This window comes from Sapajus apella, unplaced genomic scaffold, assembly GCF_009761245.1.
Source record: "Sapajus apella isolate SASKATOON/1434 unplaced genomic scaffold, GSC_monkey_1.0 scaffold62, whole genome shotgun sequence".
NCBI classification, from domain to species: Eukaryota; Metazoa; Chordata; class Mammalia; order Primates; family Cebidae; genus Sapajus; species Sapajus apella.
The window spans coordinates 11,243,765-11,268,035 of NW_022437002.1; the positions used below are offsets into that span (position 1 = coordinate 11,243,765).

General features: G+C 40.8%; 1 protein-coding gene and 2 long non-coding RNA genes across 34 annotated transcripts in view; 1 reads left to right on the forward strand and 2 right to left on the reverse strand.

Moving 5' to 3' along the window:
• The window catches only part of LOC116529565, a 16,572-nt gene extending 15,639 nt beyond the window's left edge, over window positions 1–933 (reverse strand). The window contains exon 1 of the long non-coding RNA XR_004259546.1: window positions 923–933. This is a non-coding gene — a long non-coding RNA (uncharacterized LOC116529565). The remainder of the gene's footprint in view (window positions 1–922) is intronic.
• MACF1 (microtubule actin crosslinking factor 1) overlaps window positions 1–24,271 on the forward strand; it is a 410,941-nt gene that overhangs the window by 188,319 nt on the left and 198,351 nt on the right. For 10 of the 32 annotated variants that reach the window (XM_032247543.1, XM_032247539.1, XM_032247544.1 and 7 more), the window contains exons 1-10: window positions 2,840–4,864; window positions 17,759–17,925; window positions 18,879–18,991; window positions 19,097–19,203; window positions 19,751–19,870; window positions 20,018–20,113; window positions 21,195–21,322; window positions 21,409–21,502; window positions 21,716–21,870; window positions 23,158–23,434. In XM_032247543.1, coding sequence (XP_032103434.1) covers window positions 3,842–4,864; window positions 17,759–17,925; window positions 18,879–18,991; window positions 19,097–19,203; window positions 19,751–19,870; window positions 20,018–20,113; window positions 21,195–21,322; window positions 21,409–21,502; window positions 21,716–21,870; window positions 23,158–23,434 — 2,280 coding nt within the window. In that variant the 5' untranslated portion in view covers window positions 2,840–3,841. Of the gene's footprint in view, window positions 1–2,836; window positions 4,865–17,758; window positions 17,926–18,878; window positions 18,992–19,096; window positions 19,204–19,750; window positions 19,871–20,017; window positions 20,114–21,194; window positions 21,323–21,408; window positions 21,503–21,715; window positions 21,871–23,157; window positions 23,435–24,271 lie in introns of those variants that run through there. The other 22 variants (XM_032247548.1, XM_032247549.1, XM_032247560.1 and 19 more) reach the window with 6 other exon arrangements.
• On the reverse strand, window positions 7,036–20,391 carry LOC116529566. The gene is made up of 3 exons (XR_004259547.1): window positions 20,381–20,391; window positions 16,942–16,944; window positions 7,036–7,123 (listed from the first exon to the last, which is right to left on the reverse strand). It is a non-coding gene; the product is annotated as an uncharacterized LOC116529566 (long non-coding RNA).

Sequence of the window (24,271 nt, forward strand, 5' to 3'; positions counted from 1 at the left end):
CAATACTAGTGTATGCGTAGCATTTTCAAAAAACAGGGAGGTCTTAGCTGGCTAGAATTGAGGTTTACATTTTTGTGTACTTTATGGCACTTGGTGCTTGGCATATGGATGAGGCCCCATTTGTGTTTGTGGTATGAATGAATGAATGAGTTCTTTTGCTTTAGAGTCTTTCACTCTTGGCTATCTCTGTGGGAGACCTATGGGCAGTAAACAGTTATCTAGGAGAAAGCATAAAGAATGTATAAGCCCTCAAAGTGTGCTTTCCCAGAAGGCAAGCAGGTCTTATGTTAAGAGACCAGCTTAGATAAGAAAAGGTCTAGGAGAAAGTTCTTGTAATCAGAATTAACTTAGTTGAAAATATATCTAATACACCTACTGAAAACTATACTTTAGCCTATCTTAAATGTACTCGGAACACATATTAGTTTGCCATTGAGCATTTGGCCAAAATCATGTAACACAAAGCCTATTTGATAATGAAGTATAGACTAACTCATGTAATTTATTGAATGCTGTACTGAAAGTGAAAAACAGAATGGTTGTATGAGTATTTGAAGCACAGTTTCTACTGAATGCATCTAGATTTCCCACTATTGGAAAGTCAAGAAATAAGTTGGATCATTTTAAGTCAGGGACTAACTATATCTTAGGATCCTCCAGGGGTCTGGGGTGTCTCATAACTTTTAGCTCCAGTAATAAATGGGAAGAAAAGAAATTTACTGTAGATCAAGTACTGAGCCAAGTATTTTATGGACATTATCTCATCAACAACTCCATTAAGTAGGTGGTAATATGCACATTTTACAAGTAAGGAAACTGACCCATCTAATAAACTAGCTAAGTTACTTAGCTTATAAGTTAACAGAGCTGGGAAGTTGAACCTAGGTCCACCTTACTGAAATCTCTGCTCCTTTTCCTAGACCAGTTTTTCTCTGGAGCAGAAGGATATGAAGGCCTGATTTGTCTGACATATGCAGAAATTTTTAAAAAAAGAATGAGGTTACAGAATTAAATTTGCTACATTCTGTTGGGCTTCCAGAGAAACTCTACAGCAGTAGTAGTCATATTAAGCAGCCCTCTCCTTGCCCATGAGTTGATCAGTTTCAGGATTTTGGTTTGCTTGCATGTCATTCATAAAATTCAAGCTCAGGTCCATGTTTCTTCATTGGAGGAGTGAAGGCTTGGTACCTGCCTAGAAAACTTCATATTGTAATGTCAGATTATCTGCTAATTAAATGATTTGCAGTAGCCTGAGTTTCTCTTCCATGCTATCTACTTATTTCTTGCTCAATTTTGTGATGGCCATAAGATGGTGCTGCAGCTTTGCAATCAGCCTTAAGGATAAGGCTTAGAGGATGAACACATACTGTAGTTGTGAGACACATGGGACATCAGTAGGGCCTTAGAAGGGATTGTGTAAAAGCTGATACTTTAGGGCTTCTTTTTGCTTTCCTTTTGTGTTCTTCCCTTTTCTTTTAGGTCTCCAGGAAAGGTAGTTAAGGCTATACTAGTGTTAAGTCTTTATGGTTTGCATGGAGCCAAGCAGGCTGTTGCTCTCTGCTGTGTGGCGTGGATCCTTTTGGTGCAGAATAAATAACTGCAGTAGGAAAGAAACACATATAATTTTTCCCCCATTCGCAGCCCTTTGGGTTGTAGTCTTTTCCCATATAGCAGACACTATACTAAAAAAATTGGGGGGGAGGAATCTTCATTGACATCATCACAAGGTTTTTGAATATAACTTTTACAATCTGAAATTTAGATTTCCTGCCCTACTGCAATTGGAATAAAAACCACCTGAGCCTCCTTTTAGCAGCTTCTTCTCTTACTCCCACATGGCAACAAGTGTTATCTCTTTGAGCTCTTGGTCTATGCAGAGTCTAGTTGCCAATTCAGTGGGGGAACTTCTTATTTTATACAACTGGCAACTGAGTACAGACTTCCACTCCTGCAGTAGTTAGAAGAGAATAGTTGGGGTTGAAATTAAAAGTCTTAAAATTTACAGAGGTTCATGTTCTGGCTTTGCCACTTACTAGTTGTGTAACCTTGGGCTATTAATCAACTTTATTTTTTTGAGATGGAGTCTTGCCCTGTTGCCCAGGCTGGAATGTAGCGGTGCAATCTCAGCTCACTGCAACCACTGCCTCCCAGGTTCAAGAGATTTTCCTGTCTCAGCCTCCTGAGTAGCTGGGATTATAGGCGTGCGCCACCACGCCTGGCTAATTTTTGTATCTTTAGTAGAGACAGGGTTTCACCATGTTAGCCAGGCTGGTCTTGAACTCCTAACCTCTTGATCCACTCGCCTTGGCCTCCCAAAGTACTGAGATTACAGGCGTGAGCTACCACGCCTGGCCTTATTAATCAACTTTCTTAAACCTCAGTTTCTTTTTTCTTTTTTGGAGACAGAGTCTCATGCTGTTGCCCAGGCTTAACTGCAGTTGCATGATCTTGGTTCACTGCAACCTCTACCTCCTGGATTCAAGCAATTCTCTTGCCTCAGCCTCCCAAGTAGCTAGGACTAAAGGCGTGTGCCACTGCACCCAGCTAATTTTTTGTATTTTCGTAGAGACTGAGTTTCACCATGTTTCCCAGGCTGGTCTCGAACTCCTGAGCTCAGGGAATCCACCCGCCTTGGCCTCTTAGAGTGCTAGGATTATAGGCGTGAGCCACTGCTCCTGGCCAAACCTCAGTTTCTTTACCCATAAAATATAAAATAATAGTTTTGACCTCATATAGTGACTGTAAGAATTAAATAAGAGAATCCATGTAAATAGTTTTACACAGTGCTTGGCCCACAGCAAGTGCAAAAAAATATATTAGATATTAGCAGTGACAGTATTAATAATTGCTGTTGAACATTTATGTCAAATATTGTTTATCATAGACCCTGTTTGTCTGTTGTATTTAGAAGTGATATTCTTTTTACCAAGGATTCCTATACTCAAAACCAACTTCCAGATTTTTCCTGTCTGTGTCATTGGCTGGCAGAATTAACAGATCTTTCTTTTCTTTTATAGGAAAAAGGAGGGAAATAAGTGCTCCAGAAGGCTAGATCTTTAAAGTCTGTGTTCCTTTTCTTAACTGTCAGAAGGCAGCTCTGGTCTCTTCAGGTTATAATTTGATTAAAATAATTTTGTTGTCTTCTGACCTGAAAAAATTCAGGATATGTGTATATTCTTGATATTTTGTTTTGGGCATCTTGGTGCGACACTTAAAATCTATTTCATTTTGTAGTTTGGGAGCCATAATTGCAGCTTCACCAGCCCTAGTTCTTCTTGGCCCTTCCCTTCCCTTCCCTTGCTGGTTGGTACCAGCCGAGCTGGTTTTGCTTTTTCCCTCTTTGATACTATTCTCCTCCCCCTTCTTCCACGTTACCTTCTGCCATGGCCTCTCTTCTTTTTCCCTCCCTTTTCCATTTACTCTTACATTTTCCCTCCTCCTCCTGGCCCTCCCTAGTTTCTCCCCTCCCCTGGTTTCTAGCTCCTTTTTGCTTTCTGTTTGTGTTACTGAGGGCAGTGCTCCAATTACCTCATATTTGGAGAGAGGAAGCTGCAGCCAATCCGGTTTCTGTCTGCTTTTAGGTCAAGTGATTTCTGAACTGCAGTGAGATGCTTTGAATTTGTCTTGTTGCAGCTCTGAGCCTGTAAGATGGCTGTCTGAATCGGCAGCGGCTAGAAGAGACAGAGAAAGGCGGGGAGGGAGGGAGAAAGAATTGGAGGGATTCCTGGCATAGTGCATGTTTTTAAATGTGCATCAAATCCGATGAAGCCAAGGTTGGGATTCCTGTGGGATCCCAGGACTGGCTTAGCTGCGTTTTTGCCGAGATTAGGAGAGGAAGGAAATGGGAAATTCACTGGGCTGTTTTAAGGAGCCGAAAGAGTCAATAGCTATTCCTGAGAAGGCTCCCATATCTCCTAAGAAAAGGGTTCGGTTCAAAAGGAAGTGGAGAGGGAAGAAAATCCCTACTCCAGAGGCATCTCACCAGGAAGAAACCTCGGAAGGAACTGGAGTCATTGAAGAGACTGAAACCCTAACGAAGTTAACAGTGAGTCTCCAAAAGGAGGACGGAGTGGGAGGGTTAGAGCATACCTCCCCAGATATTTTGCTGCCTGTGGACTCAACCCCCAACTCACGGGCAGTCGATCAGGGGATGATAGTACAGGTAAAGGAGAGATTCCAAGGGGAGGTCCAGACTGCCCACCTTTTGTTGGAGAACGAGTCTTCAGTTGCTGGAGGGGTCTGGGATTCCTTGGAAGAGGGGATGACTGTCATTGCTCACCTGCTTGATAACCCAGCAGAAAGGAACTGCGAGAAGTCAGTGAGCCAACTGGTGGAATTTCCGAGGACAGCATCCTGCAGCAGCAGGGCTGTGCTGCTGCCTTTGCAAGGAGAGACTGCAGTGGAGAAAGGAAATACTCAGCTTGGGTTTCGGAGCTGTGCTTTGCCTAGGACAGACTACCTCACTGATACAGGAAATCAAGAACAATTTTCAGAGGGCTGGAGTGTGGAGGAAGGAACCAAGAGTATTTCAGTTGCCCCTCAGACAGGTTCCTGGATTGCAGAATGTTCTGTTTCTTCATCACCACTGGACCAGCCTGGAGGCCAAAGATGCACGGAGCCTGCCCATGTGGGTCGAGTGCCCCCCCAGGATTCCAGACTCCCTACTTCTCAGAGTGATTTGTCTGTCAGTGGTGTGACTGTGAGCATTTTGCCCTCCTCCTCTGGCTATGGCAGTGATGGGCCGCACATATACGAGATCCAGGCTAAAGATACAGAACCTGAAAAGAGCTCTACTTCCTTCTCAGAAGAGGATGGTACTCTTTCTCTGGAGGCAAGCCACACCCCATCATGGGGTCTGGAAGAGGTAGGTGGGCATGTTCAATGGATAATCAAACTGCTGTTTGGATTCTTGGCCCTCAAACGTATTAAAGCTGAGTGGGGTGAGCAGTGAGGGTGTTGGTGTTTCTCAAACTCACCCCCATGTGAGTTAGTGTCTGCTGGAGCTCAGCAAGCAGAATCTATTTTAGATATGCCCCCTGATGCTTGAAACCAAGACTTGTCTCTGGGGAGTCCTTGATTCTGGGTAGCCAAGCAACATAATTGCTTGATCTATCTGGTGGGATTATCTCTCGAGGTACAATGTTAGATAGTACTTACTCTCAGGCAGGTCTGTTTACCAGCTTCCTTGCTACAAGAAATTGTAGTGTAGCACAAGGGACGATGGGGAGGGGCCTAACTGAGTCTCTGGAATGAGTCTCTGGAATGATTGTGGAAGGGGTAAGGTAGCTATTGTCATGCTTGCTCTTCCCCACATCTAGTAGGAGCGATGTTCTTATTAGAGCTGATGCAATCCTATCTCTGTGGGGAAATTTTTGATGGCAACACTCATTCAGTATTTGTATAGGTGGAGAGGCCTCATCCTTCTTTGGCTCCTAATTCCAGGATTAGAGGAGAGGAACACAGAGTTATCTGGGGATTAGTTGGGGGGAGGGTAGGTTAGGGCAGTTTGAAGGTTTAAGGCTAGAAAAGTTTGTTTTGTGATGGACTTGTTTAGGGCTTTAACGTGTTTTTATTTTGAGGAACATGTTGAGGATATATTCCTCAAAATAAAAATATTTTTTATTTTGGTGGTGATGAGGGTGATAGTGGTGCTGCTGGTGGTGGGTGGTGGTGATGGCTGTTGCTGTGAATGTTTTTAAAGGTCAAGGAACAAGTGAGAATTCAGAGATCTGAACACCGAGGTAAGGACTCAGCAAGACCATGGGTAGCACTGCATCTGGCATGTAGGTCTGTGATTGTGTAGGTGACCAAAGTTATAATTCACCAATGGCTAAAGAACTTTTACTGGCATGTTGGCCTCTGCAGCAGAAGAGTTAAAGACTTCTGCCTCAAAGGGCAAGAGGTAGAAAATGAGGTAGGGCACTTTCCTTGTCTACATGTGGGCTGCCGATTCTGTACAGGAGCCCTGATGTTTGCAGAGCAGGGATATGATCCACCTACTGGTGCCCTGCTTATCACTAGCAGTGTGAGGCTGAGGAAAGATAAAAATTTTAAGCTAATCTCTGCTTAAAATTTCCTCGTTAGGGATAGATTTCCCCAACAGACAGCCCCATCTTAGTGCACTCTGTTATTAGAGTTTGGAGACTCCCAACAGTTCGAAGAAAAAATGGCCATTGAAAAATGTCTATTATATGAATGGGCAAGAGGTTTCTTGGGCCTCATATAAAAATGGATATGTGGGGAGGGGGAGTATGATAATTGTGTTATGGTAGGAAGAGAGGCAATGAAATTACTGGGATGGGGTGCATGAGTGTGTGAAACTGTTCTCACATCACTATAAAGAAACACCTGAGACTAGGTAATTTACAAAGTAAAGAGGTTTACTTGGCATACGGTTCTGAAGGCTATACAGGAAGCATGACGTTGGCATCTACTTGGCTTCCCGAGAGGCTTCAGGAAACTTACAATCTCAGCAGAAGGTCAAAGGGGCAGTAGGCATGTCATTTGGCTAGAGCAGGAAGAAGAGGTTGTGGGCGGAAGATGCCACACACTTTTAAATGACCAGATGTCATGAGAACCCACTCACCTTCATGAGAACAGCACCAAGGGGATCGTGCTAAACCATTCATGAGAAATCCACTTTCATGATTCATGATCTAGCCATCTCCTACCAGGCCCCACCTCCAATATTAGGGATTACAATTTAACATGAGATTTGGTAGGGACATAGATTGAAACCATACCAATGAGTATTTGTGCTTCATCAGATTTTTTAAAATGTCAAAGTCAACTTTCATCTTGTAAAAGTTGGAACAGATATAGAGTAGTTGGGGTAAAACCAACTGTGGAACTGATTGTTCTTTAGTACAACTGGCATTAAAATTGAAATTGTGTAGTCATCATAACACTATAGGGCACATGCTTGTAAAACTGAGTGTGAGATTTTCAGAAACTTGGCATGCAAAGTTTTAGGAACTCCTAGTAAAATCAATCCTAGATAATAGACCATAGATAGCAACGGCACCTTTGTATGGGCTGGATCTCTATACTGGCAAGGGAATGTTCTGCATGAGTCTGTGAGGAGTCTTAAAAGATTGGTAGGAGAAACCTTTGGACAGTGATTCTTCAGAATCAAAGTCCTTAAGGCCAAGAAGCCGCAACCCTCACTAGTCTCTGAAGGAACTAGTCCTGAGGGTGCTGCTCCCCTCCCTAACAGACTGTTCAGAGGCTTGAGGACAGTAGCAGCCAAAGACACAGAGAGGGCAACACATACTAAAACTGATATGCAGGGCAAGAGCATCTCTGCTGAGAGTGGGAGCGCTGGGAGGGCACGGGTCAGAAGAGCAGCTGCTGCCGTTCACACACCAGCTCCTGTCTAAACAGGAGACAGCTGGCAGTCCAATTGAGTTGTTTTTTGCTTGCTTTTTTGGTGCTTGTTTTTAATATGTCAGAGTAGTAACTATCCTCACAAAATAATTTGAGTTCTAGCCACATTCTGTCTTCTGTTCATTAGTCCAGGGTTTGTTGATGGTAGTGAAACCAGGCTATGGATAGACATAAACTTCACAGTGGGTTTTGTTGCTTTTCAGGATAGAGAAAAATGGAAGCTGTTTCTGCATCTTGCTAGTGTAGGGTTTAGATAATAGAATATACATAATCTGCTTTTCTATTAACCTAGTATAGTTAATACTTCTTTTGTCAAGAAATCGCACAGAAGCAAGATGACAAGGGTCAGCTGACAAGTATGTTTTCAGAATGATAAGTAGCCTAGGATTTGGAGCTGGATGGGAACAGGCTAATAGCAATTGCACTTTGCTGTCAAATAAAGGTCTTCTTCTCTGGCCCATTTCTTCTCTCAGGATTCCCTATTCCCAGCAGCTTTCAATATCCATACTATTAATACCTGGCTTATTTGAACAAGGAACATTTTTGAAAATCCCTTCCCCCTCCTCATCTTGTGCCAATCTCCTGCCACATGGTTAGCAAATCTCATTTAATGAAGAATTTTTCCTCTGTATCAATGTCCTTGCCACAAAACCTTAGAGTCTCTCCAATTTTAGGTGAATAGTCAGATAATACTGGGGGCTAGAAATGATAAGAAAGAGGTTGGTTGGTGTATTATCTTCTGGGCCCAGCCTTTTTTCAGTTTACAGATTTCCTTCTCCCAGTTGTCCTTTTTAATTATAGGGAGAGTTGTTTTACTAATGCTGGGTTTGTACTGTATGAAGAAAGCAAAATTAACCAGATGACACTAGTGGGGGAATGCAGAAGGTAAAGTTATAGTTAGAGCTTTGTTTAAGAGAGGATTTTGTTTCTTTTTCTTTTTCTTTCTTTTCTTTTTTCTTTTTTTTTTGAGACAGTCTCACTCTGTCACCCAGACTGAAATGTAGTGGTGTAATCTTGGCCCACTGCAACCTCCACCTCCCAGGTTCAAGCAATGCTCCTGCCTCAGCCTCTGGAGTAGCTGGGACTACAGGTGCCCACCACCATGCCAGACTAATTTTTGTATTTTTTTAAGTAGAGATGGGGTTTCGCCATGTTGGCCAGGCTATCTTGACCTCCTGACCTTGTGATCCGCCCCCCTCAGCCTCCCAAAGTGCTGGGATTACAGTCATGAGCCACCACACCAGCCAGGATTTTGTTTCTTTTTCAAACAATTTTGCTTAATTAAAAATGTTACTAAAGAATCATTTTTTAGGTGTAACAATAGCATTGCGATTATGTTTTTAAAAAGGCCTTTTAGTTGGGCACGGTGGCTCATGCCTGTAATCAATCCCAGCACTTTGGGAGGCCGAGGCGGGTGGATCACGAGGTCAGGAGTTTGAAATCACTCTGGCCAATATGGTTAAATCCCGTCTCTACTAAAAATACAAAAATTAGCCAGGCATGGTGGTACGCACCTGTAGTCCCAGCCACTGGGGAGGCTGAGGCAGGAGAATCACTTGAACCTGGGAGGCGGAGGTTGCAGTGAGCTGAAATCACACCACTGAGTCCAGCCAGCCTGGGCAATAGATAGAGCGAGACTCTGTCTCAAAAAAGAAAGAAAGAAAGAAAGAAAGAAAAGCTGGGTGAGGTGGCTCACCCCTGTAATCCCAGCACTTTGGGAGGCTGAGGTGGGTGGATCACAAGGTCAGGAGATGGAGACTATCCTGGCTATCATGGTGAAACCCTGTCTCTACCAAAAATACAAAAAAAATCAAGCCACTGAGTCCAGCCTGGGCAACAGAGTGAGACTCCATTTCAAAAAAAAAAAAAAAAACCCTTTAGAGATACATACTGAAATGTTTTTAGAGAAAAATATGAGATTTACTTCATCATAATGAGGGAAGAGTGAAGTGGGTGGAGTGTAGATGAAACAAGATTAGCTATGAGTTGATAATGGTTGAAACTGGGTGATGGGTACATAGGAGCTTATTATTCTATTCTGTCTCCTTTTGTATATATTTGAAAATTTCCATTCCAAATAGGAAGTTAAGAAAAACATTGTATAAAAATAAAATATGAAAGTTAACAAAAATAAAATTGTATAAGATAAAATGGAAAGTTAGGCAAAATAAGTTGTATAAAAATAAAAACGTAGTAATACTGGTCAAATTATTATATAATGCATATACAGTTGGCTGTCTGCATTGTGGGTTTCATGTCTGTAAATTTAACCCGTAATGGATGGAAAAATATTCTGAAAAAAAAATTGCGTCTGTAATGAACATGTACAGACTCTTTTTTGTCATTATTCCTTAAACAAGATAACAACTATTTACTGGCATTTACATTGTATTAGGAATTATAAGTAAACTAGAGATGATTTAAAGTATCTGGGAGGATGTATATAGGTTGTATGTGAATGCTACACCATTTTGTATCTGGGACTTGAGCATTCGTGGATTTCAGTATCTGCAGATTTTGGTATCCAAGGGATGTCCTAGAACCAATTCTCCATGGACGACTGTACTGAAAAGGGATTACTGTCCTATAGGTGAAGTGATTAAGAGCATGGAGCCAGATTGGCTGGGTGTGAATCCCAGTTCCACCACTTGCTAGCAGTATAACTTGGATCAGGTTACTTAACTTCTCTGTGCCACAATTTCCTTATTTGTAAACTGAAGATAAGAATAGTATCTCCTTGCCAGGCACTGTGGCTCACACCTGTAATCTCAGCTGTTAGGGAGGCAGAGGCAGGAGGATAGCTTGAGCCCCGGAGTTCAAGACCTCCCTGGGTGGTATATCAAGACCCTGTTCTTCACAAAAAGGGGAAAAAAAAAAGACCAAAAAAAAAAAAAAGAATAGTATATACTTGGTAGAGTTATGAGAGTAATAGGAATTAATACAAGTAATCACAATAAATGCTAATTAATATTATTACTTAAAAGAACAAGAAAATGAATAAGAAAAGAACTAACACCCTTGTAGAAAAATAGGGGAAAGCTCAGGAATAAGTAATTCACAAAAAAGGGAAATCCAAATACCTCATATACATAAGAAGACTCATTTTTACTAATAAGGATATAAAGATCAAACAACAACAAGATACCATATTTTTTTTTAAAAGAGATGAGGTCTCAGCTACATTGCCCAGGCTAGAGAGCAGTGGCCATTCACAGGCACCATCATTGCGCACTGTAGCACTTGGACTCAATCTTGTAGCTGGGACTACAAGCATACCACCATGCCCAACTAAGGTACCATTTTATACCTATCAGATTGACAGAAAATAAAACTCTGAAGATACCAAATGTAGGCGAGGATGTAAAGTGATGGGGAAACCTCTTATGGCATGTGGGTGGAAGTATAATTTGGTACTGTTCTTTAGAGAGTAGTTTGACAATATTTTGTAGAGTTGAAAAATGCCCATATTCTATGACCTAGGGTTACCATTCTAATTGTATTCCCTAGTGAGACCTCTAGGACTCTGAATATGAAAACTGAAAGGAGCACTCCCTGACCTTTACCTAACTCTCAAATTGGTAATAAACGCCTTTCACTCTGTTCCTCACCAACACAGCTGCCATTGGATCCCACTAGCTAGGCATTTGTAGAACTACTGCATTGTGCCCTCATGTGCTGCTGTTTTGTTTTTTGGTTTTTTTGCTTTTTTTTAAGAAAGAATGTTGCTCCGACACCCAGGCTGGAGAACAGTGGTGCAGTCATAGCCCACTGCAGCCTTGACATCCCGGGCTTAAACCTCCCACCTCAACTTGCCAAGTAACTGGGACTATAGAAGAGTACTACCACGCCCAGCTAATTTTTAAATTTTTTGTAGAGACAGGGTCTCACAGTGTTTCCCAGGCTTGTTTTGAACTCCTATCCTCAAGTGATCCTCTTGCCTAGGCCTCCCAAAGTGGTGGGAATTACAGGAGTGAGCTACCACACCCAGCCCTCCTTTGCTTCTTGTAAGTTTTCAAGGTCTGATGCTTCATCTGTAGTAGGGGAGGAAGTCAGCTAGAAACTTGAGGACAGAATAATCGAGTACCTACTTGCTCAGAACAACTTATTCACTGAGAGACTTACAAAGTCCAAACTCCTCAGCTGGATATTCCAGTTCCTTTGTAATCTATCTTATCTTTTCTCCTATGGGTTCCCAGCTTGAACCTTCTCATTTTAACTACTATTTAACTACTATTTTTGTTTCACATTATCTCAGTTTCTTGTGTAAACTTTGTTTACATCCAGTTTCTACCTGGAATTCTTTTCTTTCTGTCTATTCTGTAATTCCCTTCAAAGATGAGTTTAAATTATACTTCTGGAGATCTTGATCACTCCATCCCACAGTAATTTTCCATTCTGCTGAGATTCTATATTGGATATTACTATAATTATTGCTTTTTTTGTGTTAAATTTGTTTAACTCTCTCATGTGACCTACCATAGATACAAGGTGAGATTTTTTTTCCTCCAGAAATTAGACTTCAGAAAAGAAAGATTGTCTTTATATTTTACTTCTTATAAAGCATTTCTTGTTATTAGGCTCCCAGGGAGCTTGTAGTCAGTTCATGAAAAAGGATGAATAAACCTTGTCACCATCTGCTAGTTCACTCAGTAATCATTTTTTTGTAGAGATCAGCTGATATAATTGATTCAACAAAAGAGAGAAACCAAAAATCTAAGAAAGTTTTAGTTATTGTTGCTGGGGATATAATCTCCTAATTGGAAGTGTTGAAAGTTAACTTTATACAAGCCTTAACATCAAAAAAAATTTTTTAATCACTCACATTGCATATGAAACACACACACACACACCCCTTATGGGGATCATAAATAAACACAATAGAATAAATGAAAAAAAAAAAATCCCTAATCCAGGGTTATACAACTGGATTCTTGTGGTTTGAAATGAAATACACAGAGATAATGTAGACTCAGAAAAGTGCTGTTGTTAACTTTAAGATCTTAAAAAGAAGACAGTATTTTCTAGAAAATTCACTCAAAAAGTAGCTTTATTGAAGGAAAAGACATTGATGGTAAAGATGCATGTGAGATTTGAATAATGTGTGTTTTTGAAATTATAAAGGCAGAAAATACATTAATACTAAATGCATTAAATATACTGCTTAATTTTAAATATGTGTATATGTATAAATAAATTTCTAAAAGTTTGTATATTCAGGAGGACCACAGAGCTTCCCTTCTTGTTCTCCTGTTTTACTTTCACACATCTGTTGTCATCTGGGAAAATATTTGGGATAATCATATGTTAGTCAGTTATGGCATGTCTCAACTAAGTTCTTGGAGGGCAAGCATGTCTTTGTTTTTTGTTTTCCACCTTTTTACCTGACAAGCTTACTTTTTAAAACTCAGCACAGATGTTCTTGTTGCTGAGCAATCCCCTGGCATTGCTAGTTTGGATTACTTGCTTACCTCTATCACAACATTGATCTCTTTGTATAATAAATTGTCTCCCTGATTAAATTGCTTGAGCTTGAGGCCTGAGGCTGTGTTTTTATTTTGAGATTTATTTATTTATTTATTTTTTTAAGATGGGGTTTCACCATGATGGCCAGGCTGGTCTTGAACTCCTGACCTCAGGCGATCCACCCACCTCGGCCTCCCAAAGTGCTAGGATTACAGGTGTGAGCCACCATGCCCAGCCTATTTTGAGATATTTATAAGAACTTAAGCACACTCCTAGAATATAATGGTTGCTTGTAAAATATTAACAGAGTAAATAAATGATGTGTGACTTTTTTTGTTCTTCTCTACGGTGCCTGTCATAGTGCTAAGATGTTGTTCAATCATTACTTATTGAATTATTAGGAAAACATTAAGTTTCTGGGAATACTTCAGAGAAGCAGTTAACCAAGCTTTGGGAAGTGTGAGTTGAAAGGAAATTCAAGTGGAATTTGCATAATCTTAGGCATAATATTGAGGCTGTTCCCCCCTCTCCAAATGGCTTCCTGCTTAAAAAACCCAGATGAGGGAGAAAGATCTCTGAAACTGAAGCTGGATTTCTGCATTTGGGAGATTAAGGTAGAAGCTTCTGCATAGCCCAGAGGACATTACTGTGCGCACATATCGTGTGAGTATACAGAAAGAGCTTGATGAAAGCCAAATTTAATTACTGAGATGGCTGAGATGATAATCCCATTTTTCTCATCCAGTTAACAGTCTAGGAAGGACCCTAATCCAAACAGGGCATTTTTTTTTCTTTCCCTTAGGGTTCCATCTATCTCATTACAACTGTGTTTAAAATTTGAAGTAAAGCTGTTCATTGAAGTAATTTTAATGCAATATGCAGAAATACTAAGCGATGAGAGATGTTTTCAGAAAGATTGTGGCTATAATGACCATACAATATCAATTAACTAACTGGAATTTCGTTTTTGGGTAAGGAACCCAAATACTCAGATTTTGTTTTTGCTTATTCAAGTTCTGTCTTTTTTTACTTCAACAAATCTATTTCCTGTTCCCAATAATGTTTTACTTTAATATGTATGTAGAGCAGTTACAGTGAAGGCAGTGGGATATGTCAATTTTGCATTTAGCCAGTGAAATAGGCAGCTAGAAATGTTAAGGGGAACTGAAATAGAATTGGTACTAGGAAGAAGCTGTTAATAGGAAGAGGCTCACAGGATGGTATCTTGGGCACCATGATCCATTATTGGATCCTTGGCTCTGCAGTTCCATAGCCTCTCTCCCCACTGCTCCCCCTCCCCCAGCTCAAGTGGAACTGGAGTTGCTTAGGTTTTAGGGAATTGACTCACATTGATCACATTTGCATGAAATTGATTGATGTGAATTTATTAATTTACAAAATAGTTTTTAACTGCCAAGTGATTATTTGAATTGGCCACTTAGTGCTTTTGTTGCTTTAGAATATTTATATGGGGATCAAATAATTATCTGAAGGTTGTCAGGTGAACATGGAGTCAGAACAGAGAGGTGGTGAGTGGAGGAATGATTTGTAGGATGGTCTTATTAGTTGGCATCATCAAAGTAGAATAGTCTGATTTCTTTGGTAGAAATGTACCTGTTTAAGGGCATGTGAACCCATGTCCCTTGAATCTGCTAGGTAGGGCACAATTTCACCTTCACAGGCATGGAGGCAATACTTTGTGGCTTCCCTTTTCTCTACTCAATGCAAGCTTCCCGTACTCTTCTATTCTCACAGTCTTTCTTCAATCTATCTTAGTAACATTTAGTAGCCTGCAGCTTTCTTTTTTTCTAAATAAAGTGTTAAAGTCCCTGGTCCTGTTTTTTTTTTTTTTTTTTTTTCCTCATATTTCTCATCTATTATGAGTTGAGTTTGTAAATTCAGACACTTGGAGATACCTTACTATTGATTTCTCTCTTGTATTGACGACAAGGGAAGCTACTACTTTCGCCGTACTGCACCTGATAGAGAATACTAAGAGACAGGATGTTCTGTTGTCATGCCTGTGTTTTCTCTGCCCCAAACACCCAGACCAAAAATTGTGCTGGATATGCTGTCTTATTATTATGAGAAGGAAATGCAGGTACCCTAAGCACTGCCTACGTCATCTCGTCGAATCTTTATAACAATCCTTTGAGAAAGTTATTATCCTGTTTTAAATATGGTGAAAATTGGGCCAGGAGGTTTACATGGTTTGCCTGAGGTCACATTTCTAGTAGATGCCTTCTTTCAAACAGGTATCTGTCTGATTCAAAGGCTTAACGTCTTTCCTTGTTAACAAATATTGTTTTTATAGTTTTTATTATACAAAATAAAGTGTGATCATTACTTAAACTCTGAAAAAAAAAAGAATAGGAAGAAAAAATGAAACTATTCATAGTCCCACTCCAGAGGAGACAAATAATGCTAGCCTAAACTTATTTCACTTTACACACTGCTTTGAATTCGCTAAGTAACCTGTCTACCGATTCTAGGTGGGCTTTATCCCAGAATACTTTTTTTTTTTCCTTTTTTTAATGGAGTCCTGCACTGTCGCCCAGACTGGAGTGGAATGGCACAATCTCAGCTCATTGCAACCTCTGACTCCTGGGTTCAAGTGATCGTCTTGTCTCAGCCTCCCTAGGCTGAGACACACATCACCATGCCCAGCTAATTTTTTTGTGCTTTTAATAGAGACAAGGTTTCATGATGTTGACCAGATTGGTCTCGAACTCTTGATCTCAGGTAATCCGCCTGCCTCGGCCTCCCACAGTGTTGGGATTACAGGCGTGAGCCACCATGCCTGCTCCCCCAAATACTTTTATTTGCTTATTTTTATTTCATTCATAAACCAAGTTATTAATTAAAACATGTTAAGGTCCCAGTATACAACCAGCACAACGCTAAGTGCAATGGACAATACACTGAAGGACTGTGATCAGTGGGTCTCAGATTTGGAAGTTACTTCCTCCACAGCATCCCAGTTTCTGCTTGAACACGTCCAGTGGGGAGGAGCTCTCCCACATAGGGGCTGCTGTTCAGTTTTATATTGCTCTACTTGTTAAGTTGTGGTGCCAGCAACTCTCAGGAAACCTGTAGTCTAGGGGAGATAAGATTAAATATATGAAATAATAGTAATGCAAAATAACATTTATTTATTTATTTATTTAAAAAAATTTTTTGAGACAGAGTCTTGCTCTGTCACCCAGGCTGGAGTGCAGTGGTACAATTTTGGCTCACCATAGCCTCTGCCTTCTGGGTTCAAGTGTCTTGTGCCTCAGCCTCTCAGGTAGCTGGGACTACAGGTGTGTACCACCACTCCTGGCTAATTTTTGTGTTTTTAGTAGAGATGGGGTTTTACTATGTCAGCCCGGTTGGTCTCGAACTCCTGTCCTCAGGTGATCTGCCTGCCTCAGCCTCCCAAAGAGCTGGGATTACAGGTGTGAGCCACTGTGCCTGACCCAAAATAACATTAAATTAGATGATGATAAAAGAATGTCAGTGTTGTGGGAATTAGGTAAGTAAAAATTGAAGCAAGACTAGCCTTCAAATAAGGAAGAGAGAAGGGAACCCTTATTTGTTGAGCATAACCCTCAGTTTGGGCTAGGGGCTTTAATGTGTAATCTTGCTGATTATCATAGCAACCCTGAAAAGGTGGTAGGTATTATTTATACTTTACAGGACTCAATTCAAGGTGTGTGTGCAATCAGAGATATGCACTTTTTCCTCACCTGCATTAAAATCTCTCTAAAATAGGTCTTGTGCTGTATTTTGGAGATTTCTTAAAGTAGCTTTCTTCTTCTTATAAAAATGTACAGGATTGCTAGGCGTGGTGGCACATGCCTGTAATCCCTGCACTTTGGGAGGCCGAGGCAGGTAGATCACGAGGTCAGGAGATCAAGACCATCCTGTCTAACATGGTGAAACCCCCATCTCTACTAAAAATACAAAAAATTAGCCAGACCTGGTGGCATATGCCTGTAGTCCCAGCTATTCGGAAGGCTGAGGCAGGAGAATTGCTTGAACCCGGGAGGCGGAGGTTGCAGTGAGCCAAGATCACGCCACTGCACTCCAGCCTGGGCAACAGAGCAAGACTGTCTCCAAAAAAAAAAAGTACAGGATGTAGAAAATTTGGAAAATATAAAAATCACCTGTAATGTTACTCTGAAGAGGTAACTATGATTATTAGTTTGCTGTATTTCTCACATACATACAGTATATGCACCTGTATTGCATGCATAGATGTATGTATATGCATGTGTACATATATATGACTATACTTAAATATATTTTGTATGTTTTTAATAACAAAATAATCAAGATTACTATATATTGTTTATATGCTTTTTCTTAAATTTGGTAATCGTCCTATGTTGTTAAAATTTTCTTTGCAAAACTTTTTTAAGTGCTACAAAGAATTCTATTCTGCTATAATTGTGCTGTAATTGTTAACCAGTCAATCCCTTATTAGAATTTAAGCTTTTTATAAACTTCTGTTGTCACTTTTATTATTCTTTGATAAATATTCATTTATAAAATTATTTGTTTATATTTCTGATGACTTCCCATCAAGTTGTATGTGTGTTTGAAGACTTGATTCAAAACTGACATCCAGAGAAGTTATGCCATTTATATTTTCACTAGTGGCGGTGTATGACAATACCAAATTTTAGATATTCTCTCAATCTTGAATAATATCATTAAAAACAAACATTTCCTAGTTTGATAGGTGTCTCATGGTTTTAATTTGCATTTCTTTGACTACCAAGTGGGTGAATATATGTTGGAATAGTCCTCTAAAGTGCTGTCAGCCTTGGATCTTCAATTTACTACAAGCCATAATGGATGGAGAAGAGAAGGCCAAAAGACTTTGTCTTATTTATGAATTATTCTGTGTCTCGTCTTTTGGCAGATCTCTGACATCTACATTAGTGGAGAATCAGGGGACATGTCAGCCAAGGAGAAGCTACTCCTGTGGACCCAGAAGGTGACAGCTGGTTACACAGGAATCAAATGCACCAACTTTTCCTCCTGCTGGAGTGATGGGAAGATGTTCAATGCACTTATTCACCGATACCGGTAAGAACAGCGGAATTTCTGTGCTCCTGCAGGGCTTCTTCTCATCTCTTGTTTGTAATTAGTTATAATGCTATTTCCACCTCCTCAACCAGGAATCAAAGCTTTGATTCATTTGTTCATTTGAAAAAGGAATATTTATTTAACTACTTTTCTAGGAACTGGTCATAAGGAGCAGTGAAGAAAACAGCAGAAGTTCTTACTCTCATGGAACTTAACCTTTCAGTAGGGAGAATAGGAAATAAATATATGCTACCAACCAGTGGTAAATGCAGTGGCAGGATTAGAAAGTGACAGAGGTTTGTAGTATTTTGGACAGGGTGGTCAGACATGGCCTTTTTGGTCAGGATGTTAGACCAGAGCCATAAGGGGGTGAGTCATTCGGGCTTTTGGGGTCAGAGTGTTCCAGCTGAAAGAAATACAGGTGCAAAGGGCATGGAATGAGGGCTTGCTTAGAGTCGTTTAGGAGCAGCAGATGGCTGACGTGAGGTGAGGAAAATAGGAATTCTGAATGGCAAAAATCAAAATTATTGACTTCTTAGTGGTCATAAACATGCCCCAATTTCCAGTGCTAATTGATGGTATTTTCCCCATGACATTCAACAAACCTAAACTGTACGTTTAAGTTTGGCCTTAGGAAGCACTGGGCCCCTGGTGTATACTTAAAAATGGAATTTGTGGCCGGGCGTGGTGGCTCACGCCTGTAATCCAAGCACTTTGGAGGCCAAGGCGGATCACCTGAGGTCGGGAGTTCAAGACCAGCCTGACCAACATGGTGAAACCCCATCTTTAAAAAAAAAAAAAAAATGGAATTTGTACTCTTCAAAACCTCCTGCCTTTTCTCTAACTCACTCAGTGTTTTTCAGCTCTGGGAACCCTTAGGAGGTTTTCTTTGTGTGAACTCATGTGTGATGTGTAGATGATGGCCTTTCATGTGCCTTGTTGGACTTTTACAGACCTGATCTGGTAGACATGGAGAGGGTGCAAATCCAAAGTAACCGAGAGAATCTGGAACAGGCTTTTGAAGTGGCAGAAAGACTGGGAGTCACTCGCCTGCTAGATGCAGAAGGTGAGAGAGTTTACTGAACTTAAGTAAGGAACATGTATTCAGTATTCCTCCTTCTGGCAAGTTTCTTTGTTCTGACTAAGAAATTTTTTGTCCATTCTCTCTCAGATGTGGATGTGCCATCTCCAGATGAAAAGTCTGTAATCACTTATGTGTCTTCGATTTACGATGCCTTCCCTAAAGTCCCTGAGGGTGGAGAAGGGATCAGTGCTACGGTAAAAGAACATTTTTCTAGAAGGCCTTCTGACTTTGATTCATTTGAGTGGAATGAATTGCTTAGACAGTTTCTTAAGCACTCACAGTATACAGAGCACTTTTATGCTCTGTATCAGACCATATATCCAGTATCTTTATTATACGTGGATATTATCCTTGGCCCTGGAAATGAGTCTAGATATTGCTAATTTTGTAACAATTAGCATAGACCATTTGGAAGAATGTCCCTCTCATCCCCAGCTGTAATTCAGGATGAGGAAGTGTTTTCTCAGTCACTCATATGTCAGCTTGATTAGGTAGATTATGGCTCTTTTCAGAATATTTTTAGTAGCTTGATTTGTAGCCTTTTTAGTGTCAGGAAATTGAATCCCATCCTGAGAGTCCTTGAGGAGCTTTGAAACTGGTACTGTGAGCATTAAAGTGAGCACCATCTAGGCAATCAGAGGAAAAGGGTTTTATATAGTTTGGAGTGGCCTCAGCTACTTTCTCTTGTGCTTGTTGTGGCTATTGCTAATCAGGTGTGTGATATTTACCTTCTGGCAACAGGAAGTGGACTCCAGGTGGCAAGAATACCAAAGTCGAGTGGACTCTCTCATTCCCTGGATCAAACAGCATACATTACTGATGTCAGATAAATCTTTTCCCCAAAACCCCGTTGAACTAAAGGTAAAGTCAGGGACTTAAATTGTATTTGTAAAATCTTTATAGGGAGTAAGTCTCCGAGCTTATCACTGCTGGCTTCTGGATGAGGTGGTATGAAAAATTGGGTCCTACAGTTTGTGTCTATTCATTCACCAAATATTAATTTTATAGGCACTTTATAACCAATACATACACTTCAAAGAAACAGAAATTCTGGCCAAGGAGAGAGAAAAAGGAAGAATTGAGGAATTATATAAATTACTAGAGGTAAGAGAGCTTATCCTTTGCTGAAGCTTGGGGTTTGCTGGTCTGTACTGTTGTTGCTTCTTGATTATAGGTTCCTTGTATTCTCTTCCCACTGCACTGTTAGCAGTACTCTCCTGGTGACAAATAATAGCACCACTCTCAGGCTGGTCTTAAAAAATTGTGTGGTAAAGGGGTACGTCTGCCTTTCCTACTTTTTATTTTTTATTTTGTTTTGTTTTATTTTATTTTTTCAGATGGAGTTTGTTTTTATCACCCAGGCTGGAGTACAGTGTTACCATCTTGGCTCACTGCAAAGCTCCACCTCCTGGGTTCAAGCAATTCTCCTGCCTCAGCCTCCCGAGTAGCTGGGATTACAGGTGCCCACCACCATGCCCGGCTACTTTTTTTTTTTTTTTTTTTTTTTTTTTTTCCCAGGAGAGACGGGGTTTCCCCATGTTGGCCAGACTGGTCTCAAACTCCTGACCTCAGGTGATTCGCCCTTCTTGGCCTTCGAAAGTGTTGGGATTACAGATGTCAGCCACCACGCCTGGGCATCTCTATTTGTTTTTGTTTTTTTCTTTTTTTCTTCCTAGCTTACCCATACTAATTCGTTCAAGGCATCTCTATTTTTTAAAGGGCTTATTGAAAAATGGCCTATACTTATTCAGAAATCTTGAGTTCTGTGGATGAATTTTTCTGCTTCTCAGAGGGAAGCTAAAATCTTTTCCTAGGGTGGAAAGAAGACTTCTATTCAGAATTTAATTTCTAAAGAATTTGAAGTTGTAGAGATGAGAATTTAACCTTGCCAGAATAAAAATTATAGGGGAAAGGAGGATTTATAGAAAGTGTAGAAGGATTAGAAGGACTTAGAGTAGGTAGTCCTAGGGACTGTAGTCACCTCTACATTCTAGAGGTGACTTTTTTGCTCTTCACCTCAAGGGTGAAGAACCTGATACATATTTGATTGTTTTTCCATGTTAGACAATAGGAAAAACTGCTGAATGGCTGGGTAAAGAGGCAAAAAATGATGTGCAAAGAATAAATCAAAACTGGGACAAGAGGGCATGGCTGTGTTTTTGGACTGAAAGAGTATCTGTTTCAGGTGTGGATTGAATTTGGCCGAATTAAACTGCCTCAAGGTTATCACCCCAATGATGTGGAAGAAGAGTGGGGAAAGCTCATCATAGAGATGCTAGAGCGAGAGAAATCACTTCGGCCAGCTGTGGAGAGGTGGGTCCAGATCCTGAGAGTGGTCTGACATTATTTATTGAGTTGCTGTGAACCTTGCACATGACTATGGTTTTATCTTATTTTAGGCTGGAATTGCTGCTACAGATTGCAAACAAAATCCAGAATGGTGCTTTGAACTGTGAAGAAAAGCTGACACTAGCTAAGAATACACTGCAGGCTGTAAGTCTCTGACTGTTTTGTCCCACATCTTATGTCACATGTTTTTTGCTTCTCACCCTCTGCTCTAATGGCTGAAGTTAGCAATTGAGGAATCTGGATGTATTACTTCTCTTTTTTTTTTTTTCGGAATTGCAGTAGGCTCCTTGGCTCCCTCTGTCCTGGTGAGTGGGGACAATGGAAGTTTTCCTACTGTTATTCTCTCTTCTGTCTCAGGATGCTGCTCACCTGGAATCAGGACAACCAGTACAATGTGAGTCAGATGTCATCATGTATATTCAGGAGTGTGAAGGTCTCATCAGGCAGCTGCAGGTGGATCTCCAGATCCTGCGGGATGAAAATTACTACCAGCTAGAAGAGCTGGCTTTTAGGTGAGGAACAGGGACTCAAATGGAGGGCTTGCTTGCTTACTGCTAAAGCTCATGGATCAACAGTAGATCAAGAGTCAGGCACTGAATCTTTTAACTTGGCCCTTTGAGGTCAGTGTCTCAATGGGGATACTACAGGTATCTTGGGCAGGAATGTTCTCTTAGGGGAGGACAGTTTCCCCTTATTGCAGGCCCATCCCACTAAGTACCTGTAGGATTACTTCAATCATTGTGGCTTTTTATAACATCCCACATATTTTATTTTAATTAATTCACTCAGACAGGGTCTCACACTTATTACCCAGGCTGGCGTGCAGTGGCACAATCATGGCTCACTGCAGCCTTGACTTCTTGGGCTCAAGCGATCCTTCTAAGTTCAGCCTCCCGAGTAGCTGGGACCATAAGCACATGCTGCCACACCCAGCTAATTTTTGTGTTTTTAGTAGAGATGGGGTTTCACTATGTTGCCCGGGCTCAAGTGATCCTCCTGCCTTAGCCTCCCAAAGTACTGGGATTACAGATGTGAACCAACCACCATATCTGGTCCATTTCCATATATTTTAGAAGGACATGCAGGGGTGGGACACAATACAACATCTGATTCAGAAACCTTGGTGATCCTGCATTGGAACTGAATCATTTTCTGAGTGCAAAAAAAAAAAAAAAAGAAACATCGGTGATCCATCACATTCTTTTTATATGGGAGAAAACTGAGACCCAGAGAAGATGAAAATTATCTGAAGTCATGTGGCTAGTTTTACAGAGCCAAGACCAGGACCCCTAGTCTTTCTTTTGACCCCTAATCCATTATTTGTATTATTATACAATTTGGAAATTATATAAATAGTATTGTCCAATTAACACTAATTTGGCATTTGTCTTAAAAACAATTCTGAACTAGATGATACTATTACCCTATATTCATATAACACTTTTTCAAAACACGCTTCCTTGTATGATCTCATTTTTATTTTATTTTATTTATTTTTTGAGACAGGGTCTTGCTCTGTCACCCAGGCTGGGATGCAGTGGTGTGATCTCAACTCATTGCAGCCTCTGCCTGCTGAGTTCAAGTGATTTTCCTGCCTCTGCCTCCCAAGTAGCTGGGACTACAGGCCTGTGCCATCACACCCAGCTAAATTTTGTATTTTTAGTAGAGACAGGGTTTTACCATGTTGGCCAGGCTGGCTCATTTTTATTTTATCATATCTTTGTCAAATGGAAGATTTTATTTTTTAAAAGTATACTACAGACTTAAGTCCCTCTCTTTTTTCTCTTCTTCCATTTCAGGGTCATGCGCCTGCAGGATGAGCTGGTCACCTTGCGTCTAGAGTGTACAAACCTGTACCGGAAGGGCCATTTCACTTCACTTGAATTGGTTCCACCCTCTACTTTAACCACTACTCATCTGAAAGCAGAACCCTTAACCAAGGCAACTCATTCTTCTTCTACCTCCTGGTTCCGAAAGCCTATGACTCGGGCTGAACTTGTGGCTATCAGCTCCTCTGAGGATGAAGGCAATCTCCGATTTGTGTATGAACTACTGTCTTGGGTAGAAGAGATGCAGGTGGGTTTATATCCAAAAGTCTTATGCAGTATACTAATGTTTACTGGATCTAGCAGCTTATCCAAGAAGACCAGATTGCTCTGTGTTCCCTCTGCAGATTCTCTTAATTATTATTCTTTTATTTGAGTGATAGGGTCTTGCTATGTTGCCCAGGCTGAACTGGAACTCCTGGACCCAAGTGATCCTCCTACCTCAGGCTCTTGAGTAGCTGGGACAATAGGTACATACCACCACACCTGGCTTGATTTTATTCATTATTGATGCTGCCTGGGACCCAGCCCCCCTTCTCCTTAGGTCTTAAATGGATGAGGTTGGCACAAATTCTCACAGTCCCATACTGAATAGCATACAGGTTTTTTGGTTTTTGTTTTGTTTTCTTTTGTTTTGTTTTTTGAGACGGAGTCTTGCTCTATCACCAGGCTGGAATGCAGTGGCACAATCTTGGCTCACTGCAACCTCCACCTCCTGGGCTCAAGCGGTTCTTCCGTCTCAGCCTCCCGAGTAGCTGGGACCACAGGCGTGTGCCACCACACCCGGCTAATTTTTGTATTTTTAGCAGAGACGGGGTTTCACCATGTTGGCCAGGATGGTCTTGATCTCTGACCTCATGATCCACCCACCTCAGCCTCCCAAAGTGCTGGGATTACAGGCGTGAGCCACCGCGCCTGGCAGCATACAGTTTTCTAATTTGAAACCCTTTGGGAATCTTTTCTCTTCAGCTAACTGTACTCTTAAGTGAGAGCTTGGGGGAAAATTACAATGTCTATACATCTGTTATCTTCTTTTTTGATTAAAATTTTTTATTTGTGGGTACATAGAAGGTGTATGTATTTATAG